General features: G+C 41.0%; 2 protein-coding genes across 3 annotated transcripts in view; one reads left to right on the top strand and one right to left on the bottom strand.

The window, feature by feature from the left end:
• Window positions 1–10,612, top strand: part of PPP4R3B (protein phosphatase 4 regulatory subunit 3B) — a 90,268-nt gene extending 79,656 nt beyond the window's left edge. For both annotated transcript variants that reach the window (XM_065402235.1, XM_065402234.1), the window contains 2 exons: window positions 8,977–9,179; window positions 10,427–10,612. In XM_065402235.1, the coding sequence (XP_065258307.1) occupies window positions 8,977–9,179; window positions 10,427–10,522 (299 nt within the window). In that variant the 3' untranslated portion in view covers window positions 10,523–10,612. The remainder of the gene's footprint in view (window positions 1–8,976; window positions 9,180–10,426) is intronic.
• Window positions 10,613–14,223: 3,611 nt separating this feature from the next.
• CFAP36 (cilia and flagella associated protein 36) overlaps window positions 14,224–26,388 on the bottom strand; it is a 130,247-nt gene continuing 118,082 nt past the window's right edge. Inside the window, exons 8-10 of the mRNA XM_065400889.1 lie at window positions 23,306–23,478; window positions 22,671–22,823; window positions 14,224–14,351 (exon numbers count right to left, since the gene is read on the bottom strand). Coding sequence (XP_065256961.1) covers window positions 14,262–14,351; window positions 22,671–22,823; window positions 23,306–23,478 — 416 coding nt within the window. The 3' untranslated portion in view covers window positions 14,224–14,261. The remainder of the gene's footprint in view (window positions 14,352–22,670; window positions 22,824–23,305; window positions 23,479–26,388) is intronic.

Here is a 26,388-nt window from a genome sequence, read left to right as displayed (position 1 = left end):
GGCTGAGGAGGTCTCTGGACCGTTAATGTTTATTTTCAATCCATCTTGGAGCAGTGGGGAGGTTTCAGAAGACTGGAAGAAAGCTAATGCTGTGCTAGGTTTTAAAAAGTGTAAATGGGATGACCCTGGTAATTACAGGCTTGTCGGCCTGAAATCTATCTTGGGCAAGATAATGCAGCAACTGACATGGGACTCATTTAATAAAGAATTAAAGGGAGTTAATGTAATTAATGCAAATGGACACTAGTTATGGAAAATAAATCCTGTCAGACTAACTTGATATCTTTTTTTGATGAGAGTACAAGTTTTGTTGATAAAGGTAATAGTGCTGACATGATAGACTGCATGACATTTTGATTAAAAAACCAAAACGATATAAAATTGATTTGGCACACATTAAATGGATTAAAAGCTGGTTAACTGATAGGTGTCCAAATGTAATGGTAAATGGAGAATCATCGTCAAACTTGTTTCCAGTGGGAGCCCACAGAGATCAGTTCTTGGTCCTATGCTATTTAACATTTGCATCAGTGACCTGGAAGAAAACATAAAATCATCACTGATAAAGTTGCAGATGACACAGAAATTGGAGGAGTGGCAAATAATGAAGCGGACAGAATTCAGAGTGATCTGAATCATTTAGTAAACTGGGCACAAGGAAACAATACGCATTTTAATACACCTAAATGTATTGTAAATGTATATATCTAGGAACAAAAAATGTTCTGTCCTGGGAACCAGTGATTCTGAAAAAGATTTGGGTATTGTAGTGAATAATCAGTTGAACATGAGCTCCCTGTGTGATGCTGTGGCCAAAAAAGCTAATGCGATCCTGTGATGCATAAACAGGGGAATCTCGAGTAGAAGTAGAGAAATTATTTTACCTCTATATTTGGCACTGGTATGACTGCTGCTGGAATACTGTTTCCAGTTCTGGTTCCTACAATTCAAAAAGGATGTTGATAAATTGGAGAGGTTCAGCTCCCAGATTACTGCACTGGGCAGCACAGTATGGGGAGGAGGTGACCTGCCCTCTGTGGAGAAAGAAGTGGTTCAGCACTACTTAGAAAAGCTGGACGAGCACAAGTCCATGCACTGCATCCAAGGGTGTTAAAGGAGTTGGTGGATGTGATTGCAGAGCCACTGGCCATTATCTTTGAAAACTCATGGGAATTGGGGGGGGGGGGGGGGTCCTGGATGATTGGGAAAAGGCTAATGTAGTGCCCATCTTTAAAAAAGGGAAGGAGGATGATCCGGAGAACTACAGGCCAGTCAGCCTCACCTCAGTCCCTGGAAAAATCATGGAGCAGGTCCTCAAGGAATCAATTTTGAAGCACTTAGAGGAGAGGAAAGTGATCAGGAATAGTCAGCATGGATTCACCAAGGGCAAGTCATGCCTGACTAACCTAATTGCCTTCTATCATGAGATAACTGGCTCTGTGGATGAGAGGAAAGCAGTGGATGTGTTATTCCTTGACTTTAGCCAAGCTTTTGATATGGTCTCCCACCGTATTCTTGCCAGCAAGTTAAAGTATGGGCTGGATGAATGGACTATAAGGTGGATAGAAAGCTGGCTACATTATCTGGCTCAATGGGCAGTGATCAATGGCTCCATGTCGAGGTGGCAGCCAGTATCAAGCGGAGTGCCCCAAGGGTCGGTCCTGGGGCCGGTTTTGTAAAATATCTTCATTAATGATCTGGAGGATGGGGTGGATTGCACCCTCAGCAAGTTTGCAGATGACACTAAACTGAGAGGAGTGGTAGATACGCTGGAGGGTAGGGATAGGGTCCAGAGGGACCTAGACAAATTAGAGGATTGGGCCAAAAGAAATCTGATGAGGTTCAACAAGGACGAGTGCAGAGTCCTGCACTTAGGAAGAAAGAATCCCATGCACTGCTGCAGGCTGGGGATCAACTGGCTAAGCAGCAGTTCTGCTGAAAAGAACCTGGGTATTACAGTGGATGAGAAGCTGGATATAAGTCAGCAGTGTGTCCTTGTTGCCAAGAAGGCTAACAGCATTTTGGGCTGCATTAGTAGGAGCATTGCCAGCAGATTAAGGGAAGTGATTATTCCCTTCTATTTGACACTGGTGAGGCCACATCTGGACTATTGCGTCCAGTTTTGGGCCTCCCCCATTACAGAAAGGATGTGAACAAATTGGAGAGAGTCCAACGGAGGGCAATGAAAATGATCAGGGGACTGGGGTACATGACTTATGAGGAGAGGCTGAGGGAACTGGGCTCTTACTGCAGAAGAGAAGAGTGAGGGGAGGATTTGCTAGCAGCCTTCAACTACCTGAAGGGGGGTTCCAAAGAGGGTGGAGCTCGGCTGTTCTCAGTGGTGGCAGATGACCGAACAAGAAGCAATGGTCTTAAGTTGCAGTGGGGGAGGTCTAGGTTGGATATTAGGAAACACTATTTCACTAAGAGGGTGGTGAAGCACTGGAATGGGTTACCTTGGGAGGTGGTGGAATCTCCATCCTTAGAGGTTTTTAAGGCCCGGCTTGAGGAAGCCCTGGCTGGGATGATTTAGTTGGTGTTGGTCCTGCTTTGAGCAGGGGGTTGGACTAGATGACCTCCTGAGGTCTCTTCCAACCCTAGTCTTCTATGATTCCATGATACTCCACTTAGGAAGGAACAATTATTTGCACGCATACAAAATGGGAAAATACTGCAGAAAGGGATCTGGGGGTTATAATGGATCGCAAGCTAAATGAGCCAACAGTGTAGCACTGTTGCAAAAAAAGCAAACATCATTCAGGGATGCATTAGCAGGAGTATTGTAAGCAAGACACAAGAAGTAATTCTTCCGCTCTACTCTGCGCTGAGAAAGCCTCAACTGGAGTATTGTGTCGACTTCTGGGCCCCACGTTTCAGGAAGGATGTGGACAGATTGGAGAAGGTCCAGATTAAAGGTCTAGAAAACATGACCTATGAGGAAGGATTGAAAAAAATGGCTTTGTTTAGTCTGGAAACGAGAAGACTGAGAGGGGACATAATACTTTTCAAATATGTAAAAGTTGGTTTTAGTGAGAGAGACAGTGAAAAATTGTTCTTGTTAACCTCTGAGGATAGGACAAGAAGTAAGGGGATTAAATTGCAGCAAGTGGGGTTTAGGTTGGACGTTAGGAGAAAATTCCTGTTAGGGTAGTTAAGCACTGGAATAAATTGCCTAGGGAGGTTGTGGATTCTGTCATTGGTGGTTTTTAAGAGCAGGCTAGATAAACGCCTGTCAGGGATGGTCTAGATAATACTTAGTCTTGCCTGGAGTGCAGGAGATTGGACTTCTCGATGTCCTTCCAGTCCTACACTTTTATGATTAAATACTATGTACCCTCCAACGGCTCAGAATACCACTGCTCCCATGCCACCCCACATTTCATGGTAGTCAACGCTATAAATGAGAGAGACAGACAACATTGCTCCAGATCAACTACTCACAACAAGAAGGCCCCAAGCTCTTCAGCAATGCCATGGATGATTCCCTTCACTATTTGAAGGACTCTGGAGTAACCCTCTAATCCTTGGACATTAGTGCCCCTGCAACTAAGAGAAAATTCATCAGGTCACAGCCAAACCGTCTCACCCAGTCCAATACGAAACCTTTCAAAGAATCATACAACCATCCAAGAAGAGGCCTGGATTCAACAAGAAGGGCCCATCATCTGCTGTCATCTTTCAGTAAGCAACTTGTAACTATCTGTTTTGACTGTTCATTTGAAGGTCATGAGTTCTTCCATCATCTGGGTCATATGTTGTACCACCCTCCTGCTACACTCCTCCCTGCACCTCCCCCAGCGATAGCTTGAAAAAGGGAAGACTTTCTCGGGAGAACATCGCATTAGACAGATGCTAGAAGTCATTACGTTACATCAGGCTACACCATTCTCTTCAGATCCATCCTCCTCCACTCCCCTTCCTTTCCCTTTTCAGGGACCCTTCTCACAAGGGTCTCCTAACGCAGGAGTTACAATCCCTCCTGCTGGAGGTGATCAGACTAGTTCCCCATCTTTCATCAGGAAAGGGTTCTACTCCAGGTACTTCTTGGTACCCAAGAGGAAAGGAGGATGGAGACCAATCCTGGACCTCAGGACTCTGAACACATTCATTCTATCACAGAGGTTCAGAATGGTAACCATAGCAACAATAATACTATGTTATATCGGGACTGGTTTGTGGCCCTTGACGTTCAGAATGTGTATTTTCATATCGCAATGCATCCAGCTCACCGATGTGTACTTCAGTTTGTCATTGGCAGCGACCACTATCAGTATTGAGTGCTTCCCCTTGGCCTTTCAGCTGTGCCAAGAGTTTTTACAAAGGTCCTCTCGGTCATTGCAACCCATCTGCAGCGAAAGGGAATAGTCGTTCTCCCATCTGGACGAATGGCTTCTCAACGGTCGTTCCTTCCCCAAGGTACAATCAGCAACCACCAAGGACCTAGTACTCTTCCATTCCTTGGGGCTGTTACCCCAAAGAATGGATTTTGGGACACCCCTCTAATAACCTCCCTAATACCCCGTTGGTCCGTTCTTCCGAAAGTATGAGTTTCCGGGGTTGTTAAGGAAACACCAAGGACACAGATATAACTTTCCGATAAGGTGATTGACACCGGAGGTATATTTTCCAAAACAAAGTGTCTTCTTATTAAAGTAATGAATCCTACTGCAATATACCGTATATACTCGTTCGTTAGGCCGTTCGTTTATAAGCCGACCCCCCAAAATGGATAGGTAAAAAGAGCAAAAACTGTATGACCCTTTTCATAAGCTGACCCTATATTTCAGGGGTTGGAAAACTTTGAGTCCCGGCCCGTCAGCGTAAAGCAGTGGCGGGTCGGGACGTTTTGTTTACTTGGAGCGTCTGCAGGCATGGAGTCCCTCAGCTCTCTGTGGCCACGGTTCGCTGTTCCCAGCCAATGGGAGCTGTGGGAAGTGGCGCCACTTCCCGCAGCTCCCATTGGCTGGGAACGGCGAACCGTGGCCACAGAGAGCTGAGGGGCTCCATGCCTGCAGACGCTCCAGGTAAACAAAACGACAATGTATTAGATATTCAATTCAATGATTCCATAGAACAGGAGTCGGCAACCTTTCAGAAGTGGTGTGCCAAGTCTTCATTTATTCGCAGTAATTTAAGGTTTCGTGTGCCAATAATATATTTTACATTTACAGGGGCCGGCGGATGGAACTCCAGACTGGCAGCAGGCTGAGCGGACTGGCGGCTGGGACCCTGGCTGGCAGCGGGCTGAGCCACCCAGCCCGCTGCTGGTCTGGGGTTCTGTCTGCCGGCCCCTGCCAGCCAGGGTCTCTGCCGCCAGCCCCACTCAGCCCACTGCCGGCCCGGGGTTCCATCCATTCAGGCCGGCAGTGGGCTGAGCGGGGCCAGTGGCAGGGACACCAGGCTGGCAGCAGCATGCCACAGTAAATCAGCTTGTGTGCTGCCTTTGGCACGCGTGCCATGGATTGCCAACCCCTGCCATAGAGTTTAAAATAATCAAATTTTGGAGTAGACCCATTTATAAGCCGACCCCTGCTCTTTGATGCATCATTTTTTTTTTTTACCAAAAATATTCGGCTTATGAACAAGTATATACGGTAATCTAAAAATTGAAATCAGACACAAATCCCTAATTGTAAATTAGAGCATTCAAACTGCAATAGCATACAATTTAAATGATTCTAAGCAAAGCACTTTGCTACAAATGGCCAATTTGTAACAAATCGCTGACAGTTCTTAAATTATACGTTAAATTTTACGTAAATTGCAATTAACTATTTCATGCGTTCTTCTTAACGCACACATATATTTCAAGCATACACATATTAAATACTATGCTAGACTACACTACACTAAAATTATATTTAAAAGCTGGCAGACTTACTTTATAAATCCTTTGATATCCTTTAATTGCTGTTACTGCTTTTTATAAATCTTTTGGAATTTTTTAATCATGGTTGCTGCTCAGCTATGGTTAGTCAGCTTTGTTTTGTTCTGGTCTTCTTCTCTGTCTCTACACTAGGCCTTGCCTACAGTACAGGGAAAAGTCGATCTGAGCTACGCAATTTGAGTTATGTCAATAGCATAACTCAAGTCCACATAGCTTAGATCTACTTACCGCGGAGGCCACACTACGTGATGTCGACGGGAGACGCTCTCCCGTTGACTCCCCTTACTCTTCTCGATCCGGTGGAGTACAGGAGTCGATGGGAGAGTGATCTGCGGTCGATTTAGCGGGTCTTCACTAGAGCCACTAAATCGACTGCCAGTGCATCGATCGCTGTGTCGATCCCCCGGTAAGTGTAGACAAGCCTACAGTTTCTGATAATTCTTTAGCAGCTCTCCTTGCTGGTTTCTAATTTCTTCATCTGTCTTCCCCCAACTGCTTTCCTTGCAGGCTCCTGACTGACTGACTGCCAGTACAGTCTTTTTATACTGTTCTAATACGCATTACCTCATCTTCCTCTATCAGAAGAGGCAGCCCCAAATTGGCCTAAGTCAGTTCAGGCTGAGGCAGCTTGACCTTTCTGTCACCCCTTTTGTTCTGCACATACTGTTGCTGTTTACTTCAGAGTTATGATTCTGCTGACCCATTCACCTACTGGTCCTTTTGCCAGAGCGCCATCCTGGCACTCCTGAACATTCTGCCAATTAACTGAAGTTTTCATCCTGTGTTAGTACTGCGCCTGCTCAAGATCTGCAGCTTTCATCTTAGAGTGGAGTAGCTCCTGCTTATTCAGAATACAGATCAAGCAGACAAAATGGAGGCTGGAGAATTTCTCTAGTAATAGGGCAGCTGAACTTGCCTCAGTCCCTCTCTCCACTTGCCTCTGACAGCAGACCTACTGTCCCAAGAATTGGGGACAATAACTGTCCCAATCTCTCCATGTTACATCTCAAGCCCTGGGTCCTCGATGGCTCTCAGGTGTAGAAATGGATTGTTCTTTTTAAATACAGAATGTGCTGTTGAATAGTAGGAAACCCTCTGCAAGAAAGACTTGCCTGCAAAAGTGGAAGCAATTTTAGTCCTGCTACAGCAGGCATCATCTCATAGTAGAGTACCTGCTGAGTTTAAAAACCTTGGGTTTGTCACTGAGCTCCATCGAAGTCCACCTGGCTGCTAGTTTAGCTTTTCATATACTGGTTGTGGGGTTTTCAGTATTCTCATGCCCTACTACTTCAAGTATCAGAGGGGTAGCCGTGTTAGTCTGAATCTGTAAAAAGCAACAGAGGGTCCTGTGGCACCTTTAAGACTAACAGAAGTATTGGGAGCATAAGCTTTCGTGGGTAAGAACCTCACTTGCATCTGAAGAAGTGAGGTTCTTACCCACGAAAGCTTATGCTCCCAATACTTCTGTTAGTCTTAAAGGTGCCCCAGGACCCTCTGTTGCTTTTTACTACTTCAAGGTTTATTAAGGGTTTAACCAAACTTTTTCCTCATACCAGAGGTCCTGCTCCGTGTTGGGACCTTGAGCTTAGTTCTCAACTAGAGAAAATACCCTTCCTCATTTGTCCTTCAAAACCTCCTTTGTCGCAGTCATCACTTTGACTAGAAAGGTTAGGGGAATTGGGAGCCCCTGTGGCAGATCCAGCCTGCCCAGTATTTTTACTGGGACATGGTGACTCTACATGCCCATTCCTGCTTCCTGCCCAAGGTGTCGTCGGACTTCCACATCAACCAGGATGTTCACTTGCAAATCTTCCACTCCAGACCTCACGTTTCAAAGGAAGACCTAGTCTTCATACTATAGGCTTAAGAAGAGCCCTCACATTCTACCTCAAAAGAACTAGGCCCTTCAGAGCCTCTCCTAGTCTTTTTGTCTCTTTCCCATATAGGACAATGGGAGCATGTTTTCACCCAAAGACTATCAAAATGGGTCTCGGTGCATTTTGGCATGTTATGAAGCTTTTTGAGTGCGCGTGCGCACACACCCAGCGAGGGTGACTGCCCAGGCAACTTCTGTTACTTTGACTAAAAACATACCCATTGCTGCAGACCTTTGTAAAGCTGCCACCTGGTTGTGCTTGCATACTTTTTCCCAGCACTGTGCTATCGGACGTGCTTCCAGGGCAGATGCAGCCTTTGATGGATCTGTTCTTGAATCAGTACTAGATCTAGTTTGGGCACTCTTCAGAATTCCCTTAAAGCGGAGCACTGATAGGAACAACAGCTTGGAGGAGTGGTTACTTACTTGTACAGTAACTGGAGTTCTTCAAGATGTTTTGTTCCTGTGGGTGTTCTTCTACCTGCCTTCCATCCCCTCTACTTCAGAATCCTTGCCTCTGGCCAGATTTCGTGATGGAGAAGGAACAGGAAGTCCACCCACCCCTATATGCCCTTTGATCAGAGCACAAGGCTATATAGGGCACTGGTGCAGAACCCATGAACCAAAAATCTCCAATTGAAAGTGCACAGGCATGTATGTACCTAAAGTGGAGCACTCATAGGGACAAAATACCTTTAAGAACTCTGGTTACTGTACCAGTAAGTAACCTCTCCTATGTGGAGTGTTTTCATGTTAATACTTATGACAACCATTTGTTTTGTTCTCTAAATTCTAAGCCAAAATATTTTTTTATTCTAGTCAGTAAATAAAATGTTAATATGCTTTTGAGAACAAGATTGGAACTAGAAACTTCTTCAATTGCCAATTTGGTTAATTTTCTCCAAAAGATGCTGTTGATTTGAAGTTTCATGTTTGCAGGGTGAATTAGACTCATTTCTATATTCTTACCAAACACTCCTGATTGGCCAGATTTACCTTTGCTTGACCTACTTAGCCTGGTCCTATATTTAGGACATTGATTCCATTCCCCCTTCTTTAGAAGATGCCTTTCAGCAGCTGTTCAGTTTAAATTCCTCTATTTTCTGGGTTGCAGTGTGGGTGTGCAACATATTGTAAGGTGACTTTTTCAAAGCGGGTGTAGATTTGTGAAAAACCTGTATAATTGATGTATATTAAAATGTTTGTCCTTCAGCTAAAGAGAGTGAAGACAAAGAGAATCTCCCAAAAAGGACTTCAGCTGGTGGATTCAAATTCACTTTTTCCCACTCTGCCAGTGCAGCTAATGGAGCAAATAGTACAAACAATAAATCTGTAGCAGCTCAGACATCACCAGCAAGTTCTAATGGTTCCTCTTCAAAGAACACAAACTTGACTACAGCGGTAACAACCGCTAAGGTGAGAGAACTTGCATTTGTAAAAGCAGACGTTACCTACTCCAGAAAGAGTAGGAGTATGAGTTTTCATCTTTCTAACACGTTAATGAAACCATACTGATATGTACTGTGTTAAGTCCTGTATTGTGTGACAATAGAAACAAGGCTGAGGGCAGTCTGTCTTTGATGGACTAGTTAAGGATAAAATATTTCAAGTCCAGTCACATTTTACTAATTTTTGGGGAGCGTAAAAACACTTTCTTTTAGCAATTCCAAGCTCTTGTAGATTTTACCAAGTAGTCACCAGTCTTGCATTTCCAGCTGACATGAGGGGCTCAAATTCCCAAGTATTAAACAAGCTGTTAGTCATGGCAGGAGTCTTAAGTTATTGAGATAACCAGATTTCCTTTTTCTCAACGGAAACATTTTTCTTACTGTTTTCTGAGATGTGGCATTAACAAGATACTCTGATTGTTTCCTCTGAACTGTCTATATCGATGGAACCACAGTTATGGAATTCATGCTAATGCCTTTAAGCAGACACACACAGGACTTGGTTGGTACTTAGTTGAAGACTCATATTACAGTGAAAGACCAGTGGTTAATTTCTAGTCAACTCACTATCTTATCCCCAAGCTCTTGCTGCAAATAGTAGCGTCCTTTTCACCAGTTTCACTTAGGTGGAGGAAGAGGAGTATTTTTAAAATGGGAACTCATCAGACCCTCAGCCTAGAGGATAGATCACTGTGCTTATATGGCTTTTAAAAAGGGAGACGTATAAATTGGATTGAGGGGTGAGATGGGGATCCTCAGATCTCTAAGAAGGAAATAATGGACACTCATAAAAGATAATAGGATTAAAGATTTTTAAATAGTGTGAGACCGTTTAAATTCACAGTGGAAAAACAGTTTTCAATACTAGTATTTTCCTTGATTTTATACAGAAAACATAATCTTACCTTGATACATTGCAAGATTTACATTATAGGTCAGCCTGGGTCCAAGTACTTCATTGGTGACAACTTTTCTCAACAAATGACTGTTAGACATCTTATCATTTTCTGTTTCATATGCCCAGACACTCTGTAAGCTTTTTTTTATTGTAGTTGGAAGTCTGTAAACCTACTGCATGCCATCCTAATACACTAATCTTCTGAAGCTTTGTCCTAGACAGCTGATCAAGGGGGATCTGGTATTTTCATTACAGCTGTGCATTTCTGGGAGATGAATTTTTTCAAATGTGAGGTTTTCTTTCTTTAAAATCAGCAGGGAAGTCTAGTTGGCCTAGTGGATTATCCAGATGATGAAGAGGAAGAGGAAGAAGAGGAGACATCCCCAAGGAAAAGACCTCGTCTTGGTTCATAAAAACATTGGGATAAATTTATATTGTGAGGTCTTAAATGCTGCAACTGATCGAAGAGCTAAAGAGAGTCTGAATCAGAAAGCTTTCTCCCTTGAATATATAAGATAATACAAGGAGTAGCAAAAGAAACTCAGTATATCAGTGAGAAAGGTTTAGTTCTGCAAACATCAGGCTTCCAAGGAACTTAATCTCTTTCTAGTAAAATAAGGAGTCTGCCATTCAGTTGGGAGGGGTGGGGGGAGGATTAGTAATCAGAACCTGGATGACAGCTTCTCAGTAAGGAAAGTCTCAGGTTTGGGGAGGGTACTGGGGGGAGGAAGGTGTGGTTAACAATTTTTAATATTGCAGGGTTTCTCCAGTGTGTAACAGACCTAGAAAAAAAATGTAAAGCTTCAGTTGTAAACCCAGTAATCTTAATTTGGTAATGGTGCTGTCCATTTTGTTCTTTTAGCAATTGCCTCTTTTTTTAAAAAATGAAGGGAAAATAATTCTATTTCCATAAAAATAAATTCATATTTTGGGACCATTTAGATGCAAATTTAATAAAATGTCTGACAAATGGAGTGGGGAGCTTCTGGAATAACAGTGCATGTTGAGTTGTAAAAAACATGAACTTTTCAACTCACAACTCACATTTTGAAGAGGAGAGAAAAAAAGCAAGCTGGATAATGGACAGTTCAGTTAATTTGATTGTTTTTTAAACTGGATATCCAGCAATATCTATGCCAAGGATTGGTAGGTTCCAAAAAGATTTCCAGAAACTGCTAGCATCAATAAACTAGTACTTTAAACTACACACTAAGTACAGCTAGCAGTTTTTCAGGTGATAGAAGATACTGAATTGAGTCACTTTCTGCTTTATTAGTGAAGCTCTCTTCCTTGAGCAGCAGGTGCATTTTTGCATTTGTAGGTTTAAATTGTGTAATTGAGGTGGTTATAAGAAACACTAACAAAGGTTTTGAAAAGTGACATTTAACACCCAGAAGCCATTTTGGACCAAGATGGAATTATTACTAACAATATACCAGTCTATGTTTGAGGCAGAATCAACATGCAGCATCTGAACCCGGGTGTAATATGAAAGCTGCTTTTTAAAGAGTAAAAGCACATTCCATGTACGTAAACTAATTGCAACCAAAAAAAAAAAAACAGGTAAATTGATGGAGGTAAACAGTTTAAGAGGTTTTATTTTCAAAGAGCAGCAAGTGAACTGTAAATATTTTAATGTTAGTTGCCCCTATATGATCTGAGATCATGCTGAAGTGAGGGAAAAAAACCCACCAAACTACAATTAATGTGTCAGAGATGTTAAACTATGAAACCAGCTGCAAACCACCACATAGATCACTCTTGTAATATGTGTTATGGGTCCATTTCTCCTGGAATAGTTTAAACTGAAACAGGTTTACCTGTTTTGGAGATTTTGTAGTTAATTTTAATTTTAGCTATTGTTTGGAAAATATGGACTGTCTGTGTAGATATGAAGTATAGTTTTTTCCATAAAACAGAAGTTTATTTTGTATTAAAATACCACTGTACTTGTTTTACACCATTTGTATACATGTGGTGATATAAATGCTGAACTGTAACATTCAGGAATTAAAATGTGACCCTGTAATTCCATAATTATTGCTTTTGTTTGGTTTGTTGTACATGGTAAGTTAACTCATAATTTTGGAATGTGGCCATTTTAAAGTATTCTTTAATAAGACAAACTATTCATGCAGTTTAAAAAAAATATTATATACCACTAGATCAAATACCAACCAGAATGCAGGAGTTCTTACCAACCAGTAAGCTAGATACAAAGCATTCTGATTGATGACAGTTAATGCGGGTGGACCTGAGGGAATTATTGTTGCCCCTTATGGGCTCCAGGCAATCAAGAATGTGGCCTCTCCTCTTACCCATTTGGTAAGATAGCTTCCAACTCAAAAGCAGTGACTAGGGAAGCTGGTTCAAGTGTGATTGGAATATCATCATCATATGCTTGCTCTCCAGATCTCAATTTTCTTTTTTCCTGACAAGTCGTGTCTCTCCATGCTTAAAGATGATAATTTCCTACAAAGTTATAGTTACCACTAAGAAGGCTCCAAAGTGATGCAGAGTGTGCCTTTCCCCTTCAGAGGCTGAAAACATCACCTGACCGCAATCCAATTTTTTTCTAATAAAAATTACCCTAAACAAAGTTCTTTGATTTAAAAAGTGTTGGTTTTTCATTTTTTCCCCTGTAACTTTTCCTTTCTGAAGAACTGCCAAGAGCTTTAAGGATACATTCAGACCAGCTCATGAGCCTTTATTCTATAGCAAATATGTGAATGTTGTGAATTTTTATAGTTACTCTAGAAGAATAAAACTATATGAAGAGACATTTGATGTCATCTTAAGGTCTGAACATTTTTATCAAACTTTTTAAACCCCCTTTGGAGTGTGACATATGGAGCTCCCACTCAAACTGGCTAACATCCAGGGTCACCTGCCTCAGGCAAAGATTCTTTTATCTAGGATTTATTATATGCTGTCTGCATTCTGCTAGGGGACAGACACATTCTAATGCCTGGGGCCCCTCCACTACAGTTTAAAAAAAAAAAAAAAAAAATTACATCTGCCAACATGTATCAGTTATAAATACTATTTTAATAAAAAGTTACATGAAATTTTGATTGGTTGGGTGGTTTTTTCCTCAGTTACTGCGCCAATCAAGCATTGTTAGTGATGAAACCTTACAGATTACAGCCTCTTTGCTGAGATAAATGTTCTAAGCAGGATTTATGACCAGACAGTAGTGAATTGTAGTGAACAAAATGGCAAAAAATTGTTTTCAAAATTTTGAATTATGGGACTAGCTCATAAGTGCTTTCACATTTTATTTAACCAAGACAACAAATGTTTACTTTTAAAAGTTGTACTTTGCCACAAAACACAGGCTTAGTTACTGTTAAATTGGCCCAAAAGATTTATAAAAACAATGGAATCTACAGTTAGTATGAAGTTTGTTTCTCATGACTTCAGAAGCTTCATCTTCATTTCCTGTGTCTCAAACAAAACTCTCAAGATGGTGTTTCCCTGTTTAGACTTTATCATATTTGACACTTGAAAGGGGTAATGTTTCTTTGACAGACTAATAAAAGGGAAAGAACCAAGTTCTGTATTTTTATCTCTGTTAGAGAACTGGTGTAAGAATTCTTTAGATGGTGTTTTCCATGCTATGAACATTTCTAGTAGGTGTTTTGAAAAAAGGAAGTATCCATCGACATGTAGAGGTGTTTGAATTTTTTATATATTAAATAGAACAAAGGTGTAATTTTAAATAAGTGGCTATGGCAAAGCTTTTAAAAAAACAGGTGCCTAAAGGTAGGATCCTAAGTCTTACTGCACAAGGGCAATGTGGTTCATGGCTAGGGTTCGTAGGTGTTATGGTAATAAAATACATCATAATTATTAGGTGCTACCTAAATAGGTAGCCTGATTTTCTAAAGTGCTACACATCTAGCAGATGCCAGAGAAGTCAGCACTTTAGAAAATCTTGGCCCACTGCGTTAGTGTGTGAAATCAAGTTTTTACTACTGTGGATGCAATTTAGTTTTAAATATTATGTATATGAATAAATGAGTTGCTCATGTCTTATGGAAAATCAACAGTATACTGTGTTTGAAAGCAAGCAGTTTATGGTTAAATAATTTATTCTAAAAGAAATTCAATTCTTGTCCACAAGTATTTTTACAATGAGATTCTTAAAACTTAGCGCTTGTTAATAACTTCCTCTTTAAGTTTTGCTGCAAGCATTCTCCTCTTTAGCAGTAGTCTTTGCTTCTCCTCTTCTGACATTTCCTAAAAACAAAATTAAAATTATTACATTACAGTATAACCTCTCTGACTGCATAGAAAATTCTGACTTCCAATAATAAAAATCTACTGAAACTTTATAAGTCAATTCAGACCATAAACAATGAATAGAGATTTTTCTCTAGAACTCAGAATTAAATAATATTGAAAGGGAAATTACTTGCAAAAATTGCAATCTTGGCAGCTTCCTAAAGCTCAGGATGGCTGATAACAATGGTATAGGTTCGGTAGACCTAGACAAATTGGAGGGTTGGGCCAAAAGAAATCGGATGAGGTTCAACAAGTACAAGTGCACTTAGGACAGAAGAATCCCATGCACTGCTACAGGCTGAGGACCGACTGGCTAAGCAGCAGTTCTGCAGAAAAGGACCTGGGGATTACAGTGGATGAGAAGCTGAATGTGAGTCAGCAGTGTGCCCTTGTTGCCAAGAAGACTAACGGCATATTGGGCTGCATTAGTAGGAGCATTGCTAGCAGATTGAGGAAAGTGATTATTCCCCTCTATTTGACACTGGTGAGGCCACATCTGGGGTATTGGGCCCAGTTTTGGGGCCCCCACTACAGAAAGGATGCGGAGAAGTTGGAGAGAGTCTAGCAGAGGGCAATGAAAATAAAGGGGCTGGGGCACATGCCTTACAAAGAGTGGCTGAGGGAACTGGGCTTGTTTAGAGAAGAGTGAGGACGGAGTTGCTAGTAGCCTTCAACTACCTGAAGGGAGGTTCTAAAGAGGATGGAGCTCAGCTGTTCTCAGTGGTGACAGATGACAGAACAAGGAGCAATGGTCTCAAGTTGCAATGGAGGAGGTCTAGGTTGGATATCAGGAAAAACTATTTCACTAATGGAATGGTGAAGCACTGGAATGGGTTACCTAGGGAGGTGGTGAATCTCCATTCTTAGAGGTTTTTAAGGCCTAGCTTGACAATGCCCTGGCTGGGATGATTTAGTTGGGGTTGGTCTGCTTTGAGCAGGGGGTTAGACTAGATGACCTCCTGAGGGCTCTTCCAACTCTAATTTTCTATGATACTTGCTGTAATTTACACCTGGGGACAACACACTGTCCAAGCACAAAGGAGAGCATGATGCACCCCATGTTCCTCAGCCAGATCCTAACACGTTAGTTTTGTGACCAACATAATTTGTATAGCATAGTGGTATGTAAAAGTGAATTACAAAGCAATAATAATAATTGTCTTTAGTACACATCTGCAGATATCTTCTTACATTACCAGAATATGGGATCTTATGGTACTGAAATAATTTAATAATTTGTAAGCTATTTTGCACCTCCCTCAAGTCAACTTGGAAACTCCAGCTTTGCTGAAGCTATCCCATTGTACAGCATTAAATGCTAATTCACTGTAACCAGTGTTGATGTCAACATGATGCATTGTGTGATATCTTCAAACAGGAGGAGTCCGGGGTGGGGAGGGACTTGAAGGCTAACAAATGTTTGTAGTAGCTCAAGCAGCTATTTAATGGGGCTTTCTGGCACAGAGCTGTGTGCTTAACTCAATATTTACTCTTTTAAAACAATGATATTGATAACATTCCAGATTAAGCTCTGAAGAAAGTAACTCCCTCTTCCCCATAAATCACAATAATCATTAATAGTGTAAACATTCAGCGTACTCTCTTCCTTCTTCTGAAGTATTTGGTGTTGATCACCATTGGAGGCTTAGCATCAGACGAGCTGGACCCTGAATATTAGTGATTCTGACCTTGCCATGCTGTGGTACCTGATCCCTCAAACCCATTATTCTCTATCAAATATATAAAAGTATTTTAACGGTTTGGGGAGAAGCATTCTGTTTCCCTGAGCAAGTATGGCTCTGCCCTCCCCCTACTGTAATGTAATAATCCTCCCAGAGGAGGCCTAGATTTCCTTTGAAGTCAGTCAGCGCTGCTCCTTAACTCTTTAGAGGGGCAGAGCTGAGAGACAAGGCAATCCAATCTTCCAAGTATAATAAAACTCATTAATTTTTTTTAAATTAAAAGAATTTAGAAAGGTCTTTATAAGAAAGCTGACTTATACCCCCTATTTACTTTGATCTGCAGCAAGTTGTTATGATGACTTCCTTTACTATCAGTTAAATCAGCTTTTAATCCTGACAAGTCATTGTGTAGTAATGGTACCTTACCATGTCTGCTTACTTTCTGACACAAGTTATCTCTGTGCTTAGCACTACAGAGCCAATACTGCTACAGAAGTGTTAGGTGAATTGTACTCTCAGAAATCAGTGCAATTGTCATTGAAATTCTTATTGCAGAGTCTATATTACTGGTGTGATACAAGAGACTAGTAGCAAAACCTGTCCTGAGTTTACAATTAGAGGTGGTGTTTGCAGTACTTGCCTTTTTTAGAAAATTTTTCTAACATTAAGTTTAACATGGAAGTGATTCAGAGAACACCATGATGCTTTTATGACTACACTAGCATTTAAATCTTGCTAGGAGAGAACGTCCCAAAATCTTTTAGTGACTATGGTATTATCTTTGGCAAAGAAGTCTAGTGGAGGGTGGGTGAGTGGGGGGAGGTACTGTTTTCTTTCACAGACACTCTCCAAAGTTGGTTATGTACCACTCCAAGAATATCTCATTGGGCTCAATTCTGCACGAGCCCCATAGTATTGATTCGTCAATCTCTGGCACAGTTGCTGTATAAGGTCATACAGTTCTGCTTTATTTAGATCTGCATTGTTTCCCATATTTTCCCTTTATGTGGCCTTGCAAATCTTATGTTTCTACTAGACCACGTTAGTATATGTTTAAGTCTTCTCAATATGTTTAACAACTTTTATGTCTTATTTTCCCCTGAAGTTTGTCTTTTGGAAACACATCTTTGATCTCAAAAGCCCATATAAATTCATTTTCTGTGACCTAGTACCACACATTACTCTAAACTGCTCTTGGAGTGGGGGTCTGGGTGGGGGGCATGTTTCCCTCCCATGTACGAAAATATAACAGCTTTACTTTTAGTCAGTTAATGAGTTAGCAGAGCAGGCACTGTAGTTTGTATGTGCTTCATATGTAAATAGTAGTGATATCAGCATGAAGCGAAGCTTAAGTCCCTCTCAGAGAGGTTTTCCCATGAGAAGTCAGCCAATAGCTTAAATTTAAAAATAAATAAGCACTGCCAATAATAAATACAGCAAAAGTGGATCTTCATGGACCACAAGTCTCATAAGTTGGGGAAAAATGACAAACTCAGTTTTGAAGGTCACCTTTCAGAGCTGTAGGCTGCATACTGGAGCTTAGCTACACATATATATTTACAGTTTCCCCCATCAAGATGTAATTTCCATTAATGTCACACACATTTTTTTCAAAAGTGCCCTTTGATAAGAATTAGAATTTCCCTGACCTCCTCTGACAGGGAAGACAGTCAAAATATTTTTTCGTGTTTATCACGTCATTGCAGATCAAATCTTCCATTTGTATGACAAATGCCCATATACTAAACAGAAAAGTAGGTTGGAAATGTTTTTTCTGACTTTACTTTTTGACCAAATTTCCTCTATATATTTTGGGCCTGATCCTGGCACCTGGCTCCAATACCCTTTTTTTATTCCAGTTTCTTGTTCCGGTAGGGTATGTCTAGCAAGAGGGAGGGAAAGCAAGGCATCAGGCCCCTTGTTCAGTAATCACTTATATAGGGGAAATGCTTCCATTTTATTCTGGGTCTACCTATAAATTCCTTAGCTTACTTCTTGAAACCTTCCCACGCTGAGCTCATCTCCACCTCCCTGCACCTGAGTCATTGCCTGGAGTATTGTATAATCCTAAATTAGATTCAATTGTAACACTGCAAGGATATTGTCTTTGAGTTTTCTCAAAGAACTACACAGACTTACAGTGCTTGCTCTTGTCTTGGAGGATGGGGTCCACACCAGGTTCACTAGATCCTGTCACCAGTTCCAATTAGAGGAAAAAAGTTTTCCTGCTTTCTGCTCTTCAGGGGTTGTGTTTCCAAAAAGTTACAGAAACAAATGGGGCAGATTGCTTTCAAATGGTCTTCTGTCGACAAACTTAGAAACACAGCACACACTGACCAATACTATGGTCCTAGCTTAGGAATAAACATGGTTATGGATTCTTTAACTCCCACCAATATGTCTAATCAAGCAGCTGTACAGAGAGTACTGAATTCCATCTTGTTTATTGAACTGTGAGCTTCAATGCTTACATGTAAGGGGGGAGGCATGCTGTTTTGATGTCAGGCATCATTGGTCTCATCAGATTAACTTCTCTATCCTACTTTTAGGAGTTTTCTAAACTTTATCAATATCCCTGTGGTGGGAAGAACATCTCAACAGCCCAACACTGTGGCATTTAATTTCAAAAAGGGGAACTATGCAAAAATGAGGGGGTTAGTTAAACAGAAGTTAAAAGGTACAGTGACTAAAGTGAAATCCCTGCAAGCTGCATGGGTGCTTTTTAAAGACACCATAATAGAGGCCCAACTTCAATGTATACCCCCAATTAAGAAACACAGTAAAAGAACTAAAAAAGAGCCACTGTGGCTTAACAACCATGTAAAAGAAGCAGTGAGAGATAAAAAGACTTCCTTTAAAAAGTGGAAGTCAGATCCTAGTGAGGCAAATAGAAAGGAGCATAAACGCTGCCAAATTAAGTGCAAGAATGTAATAAGAAAAGCCAAAGAGGAGTTTGAAGAACAGCTAGCCAAAAACTCCAAAGGTACTTAAAAAACATTTTGTTATTACATCAGAAGCAGGAAGCCTGCTAAACAACCAGTGGGGCCCCTTGATGATCGAGATACAAAAGGAGTGCTTAAAGACGATAAAGTCATTGCGGAGAAACTAAATGGGTTCTTTGCTTCAGTCTTCACGGCTGAGGATGTTAGGGAGAATCCCAAACCTGAGCTGGCTTTTGTAGGTGACAAATCTGAAGAACTGTCACGGATTGAAGTGTCACGAGAGGAGGTTTTGGAATTAATTGATAAACTTAACATTAACAAGTCACCGGGACCAGATGGCATTCACCCAAGAGTTCTGAAAGAACTCAAATGTGAAGTTGCGGAACTGTTAACTAAGGTTTGTAACCTGTCCTTTAAATCAGCTTCTGTACCCAATGACTGGAAGTTAGCTAATGTAACGCCAATATTTAAAAAGGGCTCTAGAGGTGATCCCGGCAATCAGACCGGTAAGTCTAACGTCTGTACCGGGCAAATTAGTCGAAACAATAGTTAAGAATAAAATTGTCCGACACATAGAAAAACATAAACTGTTGAGCAATAGTCAACATGGTTTCTGTAAAGGGAAATCTATTAGAATTCTTTGAAGGGGTCAACAAACGTGGACAAGGGGGATCCAGTGGACATAGTGTACTTAGATTTCCAGAAAGCCTTTGACAAGGTCCCTCACCAAAGGCTCTTATGTAAATTAAGCTGCCATGGGATAAAAGGGAAGGTCCTTTCATGGATTGAGAACTGGTTAAAAGACAGGGAACAAAGGGTAGGAATTAATGGTAAATTCTCAGAATGGAGAGGGGTAACTAGTGGTGTTCCCCAAGGGTCAGTCCTCGGACCGATCCTATTCAACTTATTCATAAATGATCTGGAGAAAGGGGTAAACAGTGAGGTAGCAAAGTTTGCAGATGATACTAAACTGCTAAAGATAGTTAAGTCCAAAGCAGACTGTGAAGAACTTCAAAAAGATCTCACAAAACTAAGTGATTGGGCAACAAAATGGCAAATGAAATTTAATGTGGATAAATGTAAAGTAATGCACATTGGAAAAAATAACCCCAACTATACATACAATATGATGGGGCTAATTTAGCTACAACAAGTCAGGAAAAAGATCTTGGAGTCATCGTGGATAGTTCTCTGAAAATGTCCACGCAGTGTGCAGAGGCGGTCAAAAAAGCAAACAGGATGTTAGGAATCATTAAAAAGGGGATAGAGAATAAGACTGAGAATATATTATTGCCCTTATATAAATCGATGGTACGCCCTCATCTCGAATACTGCGTACAGATGTGGTCTCCTCATCTCAAAAAAGATATACTGGCACTAGAAAAGGTTCAGAAAAGGGCAACTAAAATGATTAAGGGTTTGGAACGGGTCCCATATGAGGAGAGATTAAAGAGGCTAGGACTCTTCAGCTTGGAAAAGAGGAGACTAAGGGAGGATATGATAGAGGTATATAAAATCATGAGTGATGTGGAGAAAGTGGATAAGGAAAAGTTATTTTCTTATTCCCATAATACAAGAACTAGGGGTCATCAAATGAAATTAATAGGCAGCAGATTTAAAACAAATAAAAGGAAGTTCTTCTTCACGCAGCGCACAGTCAACTTGTGGAACTCCTTACCTGAGGAGGTTGTGAAGGCTAGGACTATAACAGAGTTTAAAAGAGAACTGGATAAATTCATGGTGGTTAAGTCCATTAATGGCTATTAGCCAGGACGGGTAAGGAATGGTGTCCCTAGCCTCTGTCTGTCAGAGGGTGGAGATGGATGGCAGGAGAGAGATCACTTGATCATTGCCTGTTAGGTTCACTCCCTCTGGGGCACCTGGCATTGGCCACTGTTGGAAGACAGGATACTGGGCTAGATGGACCTTTGGTCTGACCTGGTACGGCCTTTCTTATGTTCTTATGTTCTTATCCTTAAGTCTCTGCTGAATCACACTGCAGTGATTTCCTTCTTTCAACCATCCTTACACCACTAAATAACTCAGGTTGTGTGCATTCAAGTGGGACACAGATCTCTTTTTGCAAGGCAACTTCTAGTATCTGATTATGACAGGATGAAGTAAATGGCTTAGAAATATAGGAATTGCTGTACCAGAACGGACATGTGGTCCTTTTAGGCCAGTTTCCTGACTGAAAATGGCCATTAACAGTTGCTGCAGAAGAAGACAAAAGCTAATGCAATATATTAGCACCTACACTGCGAATAAAAAGCCCTGGTTGGCCCATGCCACTTGACTCAGGCTCTCAGGGTTTGGGCTAAGGGGTGTCTAATTGCAGTGTAGATATACTCTAAGTGTGCTACTTTTACCACACAGCAGGGACTGACCCCAGCTAATAATAACTGATAATTTATTTTATCAGAGGTAGTGTACATCTGATGCTGTTCTTACTTACAGAACTAAGTAATTTTTAAAAATCTCATGGAACTCATTGCTGAATACTTATGGATCAGATGCCCTAGGAAGGAAGCCTGAGGTTTAATTTATGTAAATTTAAAATCCCTAATCCAGAAATGAAGGTTTCAATCCTTCTCTGCTTGGACACAGCAGCAAACAGCAAAAACAAGTGTTCTGGCATCTTAATCTCTTCAGTTCCCCTACAAACTCACAGTACTCATTCCCCCTTTATAAGGGACCAACTGGTCTTGTCTGTATTTTAAATTTTAAAAAAAATCACAAAGGAAACATTCGTTCTCTTGGATGGTGATGTTGCTATTCATAGGCAGTTTGGTCTACTTTGTATTGTGCTAAATGGGCAATGCACACCTATTCCTGCCTCTTCAAGAGAATGATAGGCTACAGTAGTGAATTTTCCAGGTCACCACTACAACTGTCTATTGACAGGAGAGATTAGAGCCATCAAGAATATGCCAGTTATGAAGAGATCCTTTTGCTTTTCCATCGTCCTAACTCTCTCACAGGAAGATTGCTTTCAGCACAAAAGCCTAGATTTTGTGCAAGGCAAAAAGATGGTAGTAGCACCCAAACTTCAGGCCTCCTTGCCTTAATACTGCTGCCTCCTCCACCAGTAGCTGAGGCTATAGGGCATTTCCTCACTTGAAATACAAGAAAAACACTTTACAAAGTCTCAAAAGAAAGGAAGTTATCAAACTTAACCCTTCTGTAAAATAACACTTCTCAGAAAATTCAAGCTAGCGGTGTTGACCATGAACGTTGTTTTTCTGCGTGTGTTAGCAAAAAAGGAGCTAACATTTCAGGGAACCAGTATGCAAAATCACATCTCACTAGCAGATAGGAGCAAACTGTCATGCAACGAAGCAGTTTAACAATATGTGCAAGAACACAGAGCATGGGTTTATTATGAAGATTTACCACTGTAGAAAAAGCATTTAATGCTCACAATCACTAAGCTTTCTGCTTCTTAGCTATACTGATTTTAGATTGCAGAATTAATTTCTGCACAATGAATAACTTGTAACTGAGTTTGTTCTGCCATTAAATTCTACCACTTTTTCCTTGTTCTTTTGTCCTGTTTTAATATTCAGTTGCAATATCCATATCTTCATTGAAGTAGTCTGTGATTTTTCTAAACAAGATTAGTCATGCTGATTAAAGTGTTAATCCTTCACCTCTTTAGAAGATAATGCCTCTTCTTTCTGATCTATATTTGGTGTTGGTAGATTATTTCTTGACTCCTCCTTCATAGCCATCAATGTATCTCGCTTCTGTTTTAAATAGTCTTCTCGTTGTCTGAGGTGGTGCGGTTCAAGCTCTGATAAATTCTGGAATTGTTTAAAAGGCAAATTTACTAGAAAACTCATTTCAGAGTGTACCACTTATGTATTTATAAATGAAGGGATATGGAGTTCACCTAATTCATACCTAGATATTTGGCTCTAGAATTACCGGTCTAACAAAACTAATGAATTTGAGTTAAGGTGCTTAACTCAGTTGTCCATATTACATCATACACACAGATGCTACTAAGAAATTGTTAGAAGAATGGCAATAAACTCCTGGAAAATGAATTCTATTCCAAGGTTGGGATCTCAGGGTCCAGTTTATACTGAATTGTAGCTTTCTGCAAATTAGATCATTGGATACACTGAAAAATTACTTGCATACTGATACTTAACATAAGAGAATTCTAGCCAGTAAAATGTTATAACAACATGAAAATATGTATTGGTTGTATAATAATTATTCAAATACCTTAGCTGTATGATATCTTATTCAAATTAAGTGGAATAAACCTGTTACTTACAAATCCCTCAGGCCCAGCTTCTCTTGTTGCATTCTCTGAACAATTTCCAGTTCTCTTTTTCTTAATTTCTTCTTTCACTTTGGTAGGTTCAGAAGGCTGCGGAGGAGGTTCTATCACTCTTAGTAGAGGATGCACGGGCCTTAAATCTTCCTTAGTAGATTTGTTTGTTTCTTCTAGACAGCAATTTTGCACAGAAACAAATTAGAAACATTATATATACAAACTAACAAATGTAAGATTAAAAAATAATATTGCACCAATGCATAAAAACGTTGTCAGTTAAAACAACTTTTTTGAAATGAGATTTCCTCTTTATGGCTTAATTAAAAAACAGCTTCCTTCAAAAATGTATTTTGATGAAGCATACTTTTCACACTAATATCAGCTAAACACTATATTTCTGTTACACACAAGAACAGGAAATAAGTATGGGGAGCAACATCATTGGTTTGTATGCTATTCTATAAATGACTAACAATTACTCAAATGATAAGGAATACTATTTCAAATTCTTCACTTCCAAAAGACCAGTTCATGCCATCTGGGCTCTCCTTTCAGTTGTTAGTATTACAGTCAGCAGAGCCAAACACTGCTGAGAGATAAGGCACTTTCTGGCCAGCTCCAAACGCACTTGTACTGTGCAGTTTTTCCCTGCTTCAAAGAGCCTGGAAACAGCAGTATGCTCTTTTTAAATCTGTGTTTTGATAGGAGAGAAAAAGATTCTTGAAAGGATAAAAAAAAAAGGTTTCATATGCACAGGCTGACCCTAAAGACTGGGAGATCAATTTGTTCAGTGTGGAGTCTGATCATTCATTGTGAACAATCTGACCAGAGAGGGCTCTTCAGGGCTAATCTTGCCCATGCATTAGAACAGAAGGCAGGTCTGCCAGATTTCTGACTTAGGAAGCACCCAGGCCTCCCAGTCACAGAGCTGGCTTGATGAGCCTTAGGGGAAGTGTGGGTAGCATATTTCAAACCAGGTAAGAGTGTCAGCTTTGATTCCCCTCAGTCTACTGGTCGGCTCCTTCAATCCTCAGTTAGTGGCCATACTGAACAAAACACACAGAAATGATATGGCTGCAGTCTTTACTGTCTTTTGCCTCTTTTATTTATTTATTTTGTAGAGGTGGGCTTTCAAGGAGGATTCAGAGGAAGCTTCAGACCAGAAGAAAATCATTGGAGACACAGCTTGCCTCACAGGACTTGTCCACCCTTAAGCCCCAGTAATTACTTCAGTATTGGAAAGATGGAGGTAGTTAGGTATTCTGCAGCCAAAAGGTCTTATGGTCCTGACCAGACCTGTCCGATTTTTTTTTTTTAAACAGCCAACCTTCCACAGTAGAAGCTACAGAGAGAGCCAAAATATTCTAAATTGTGAACGTAGTCACATTTACTATCCTCCTCACAAAGTCTCCCCTGTTAAATCCCATAGATCCTCCTAGATAGCAGGAATGAATGCTCCAAAACTCTGGGTAACATGCAGTTATTTCCATAATTACTTGTTTAGTCCGTTTTCGAATACACAGCTACTAAAGCCATAGCATCACTGTTGTCTTTAAATCACATAGAATCATAGAATATCAGGGTTGGAAGGGACCTCAGGAGGCCATCTAGTCCAACCCCCTGCTCAAAGCAGGACCAATCCCCAACAAAATCATCCCAGCCAGGGCTTTGTCAAGCCTGACCTTAAAAACCTCTAAGGAACAAGATTCCACCACCTCCCTAGGTAACCCATTCCAGTGCTTCACCACCCTCCTAGTGAAAAAGTTTTTCCTAATATCCAACCTAAACCTCCTCCACTGCAACTTGAGACCATTGCACCTTGTTCTGCCATCTGGTACACCCCTGAGAACAGTCTAGATCCATCGTCTTTGGAACCCCCTTTCAGGTAGTTGAAAGCAGCTATCAAATCCCCCCTCATTCTTCTCTTCTGCAGACTAAATAATCCCAGTTCCCTCAGCCTCTCCTCACAAGTCATGTGCTCCAGCCCCCTAATCATTTTTGTTGCCCTCCACTGGACTCTTTCCAATTTTTCCACATCCTTCTTGTAGTGTGGGGCCCAAAACTGGACACAGTACTCCAGATGAGGCCTCACCAATGTCGAATAGAGGGGAATGATCATGTCCCTCTATCTGCTGGCAATGCTCCTACGAATGCAGCCCAATATGCCGTTAGCCTTCTTGGCAACAAGGGCACACTGTTGACTCATATCCAGCTTCTCGTCCACTGTAACCCCCAGGTCCTTTTCTGCAGAACTGCTTCCTAGCCATTCGGTCCCTAGTCTGTAGCAGTGCATGGGATTCTTCCGTCCTAAATGCAGGACTCTGCACTTGTCCTTGTTGAACCTCATCAGGTTTCTTTTGGCCCAATCCTCTAATTTGTCTAGGTCCCTCTGTATCCTATCCCTACCTTCCAGCGTATCTACGCTTTAGTTTAGTGTTATCTGCAAACTTGCTGAGGGTGCAATCCATGCCATCCTCCAGATCATTAATGAAGATATTGAACAAAGCCGGCCCCAGGACCGACCCTTGGGGCACTCCACTTTATACCAGCTGCTAACTAGACATGGAGCCATATGTTGAGCCTTTTGGGGATCCACTGAGGCTGCATCATAAAAAGGCATGCCATGAGTAATGAACAGTGCTAAAGACATCAGGCTCAATGTTCTCAACTTGTTGACAGTAGCCACCTGACAAATTCTCTCTGATACATCCATTGTTCCAGACCTTAGTTTGGGACACGAAGACTTTAAAATGAGCTGTGTCTAGAAGACACTATTACGTACTCCAATTGTAATAAGGAACAAGGTGGGGGCTCCAGGTAGTTTTTCTCATGAATTCTGTTGACTTCAGAATCTCAAGGATCCACTTGTGTCTCCACTGAATCCCTTCTAAAATTATACAAAAACCTGTAGGAGAACACTTCAACCTCCCTGGCCACACAATATCAGATGTAAAGGTAGCCATCTTGCAGCAAAAAAACTTCAGGACCAGACTCCAAAGAGAAACTGCTGAGCTTCAGTTCATTTGCAAATTTGACACCATCAGATCAGGATTAAACAAAGACTGTGAATGGCTAGCCAA

This window comes from Emys orbicularis, chromosome 3, assembly GCF_028017835.1.
Source record: "Emys orbicularis isolate rEmyOrb1 chromosome 3, rEmyOrb1.hap1, whole genome shotgun sequence".
NCBI lineage: Eukaryota > Metazoa > Chordata > Testudines > Emydidae > Emys > Emys orbicularis.
This window is presented reverse-complemented; position numbering and strand designations above follow the sequence as displayed.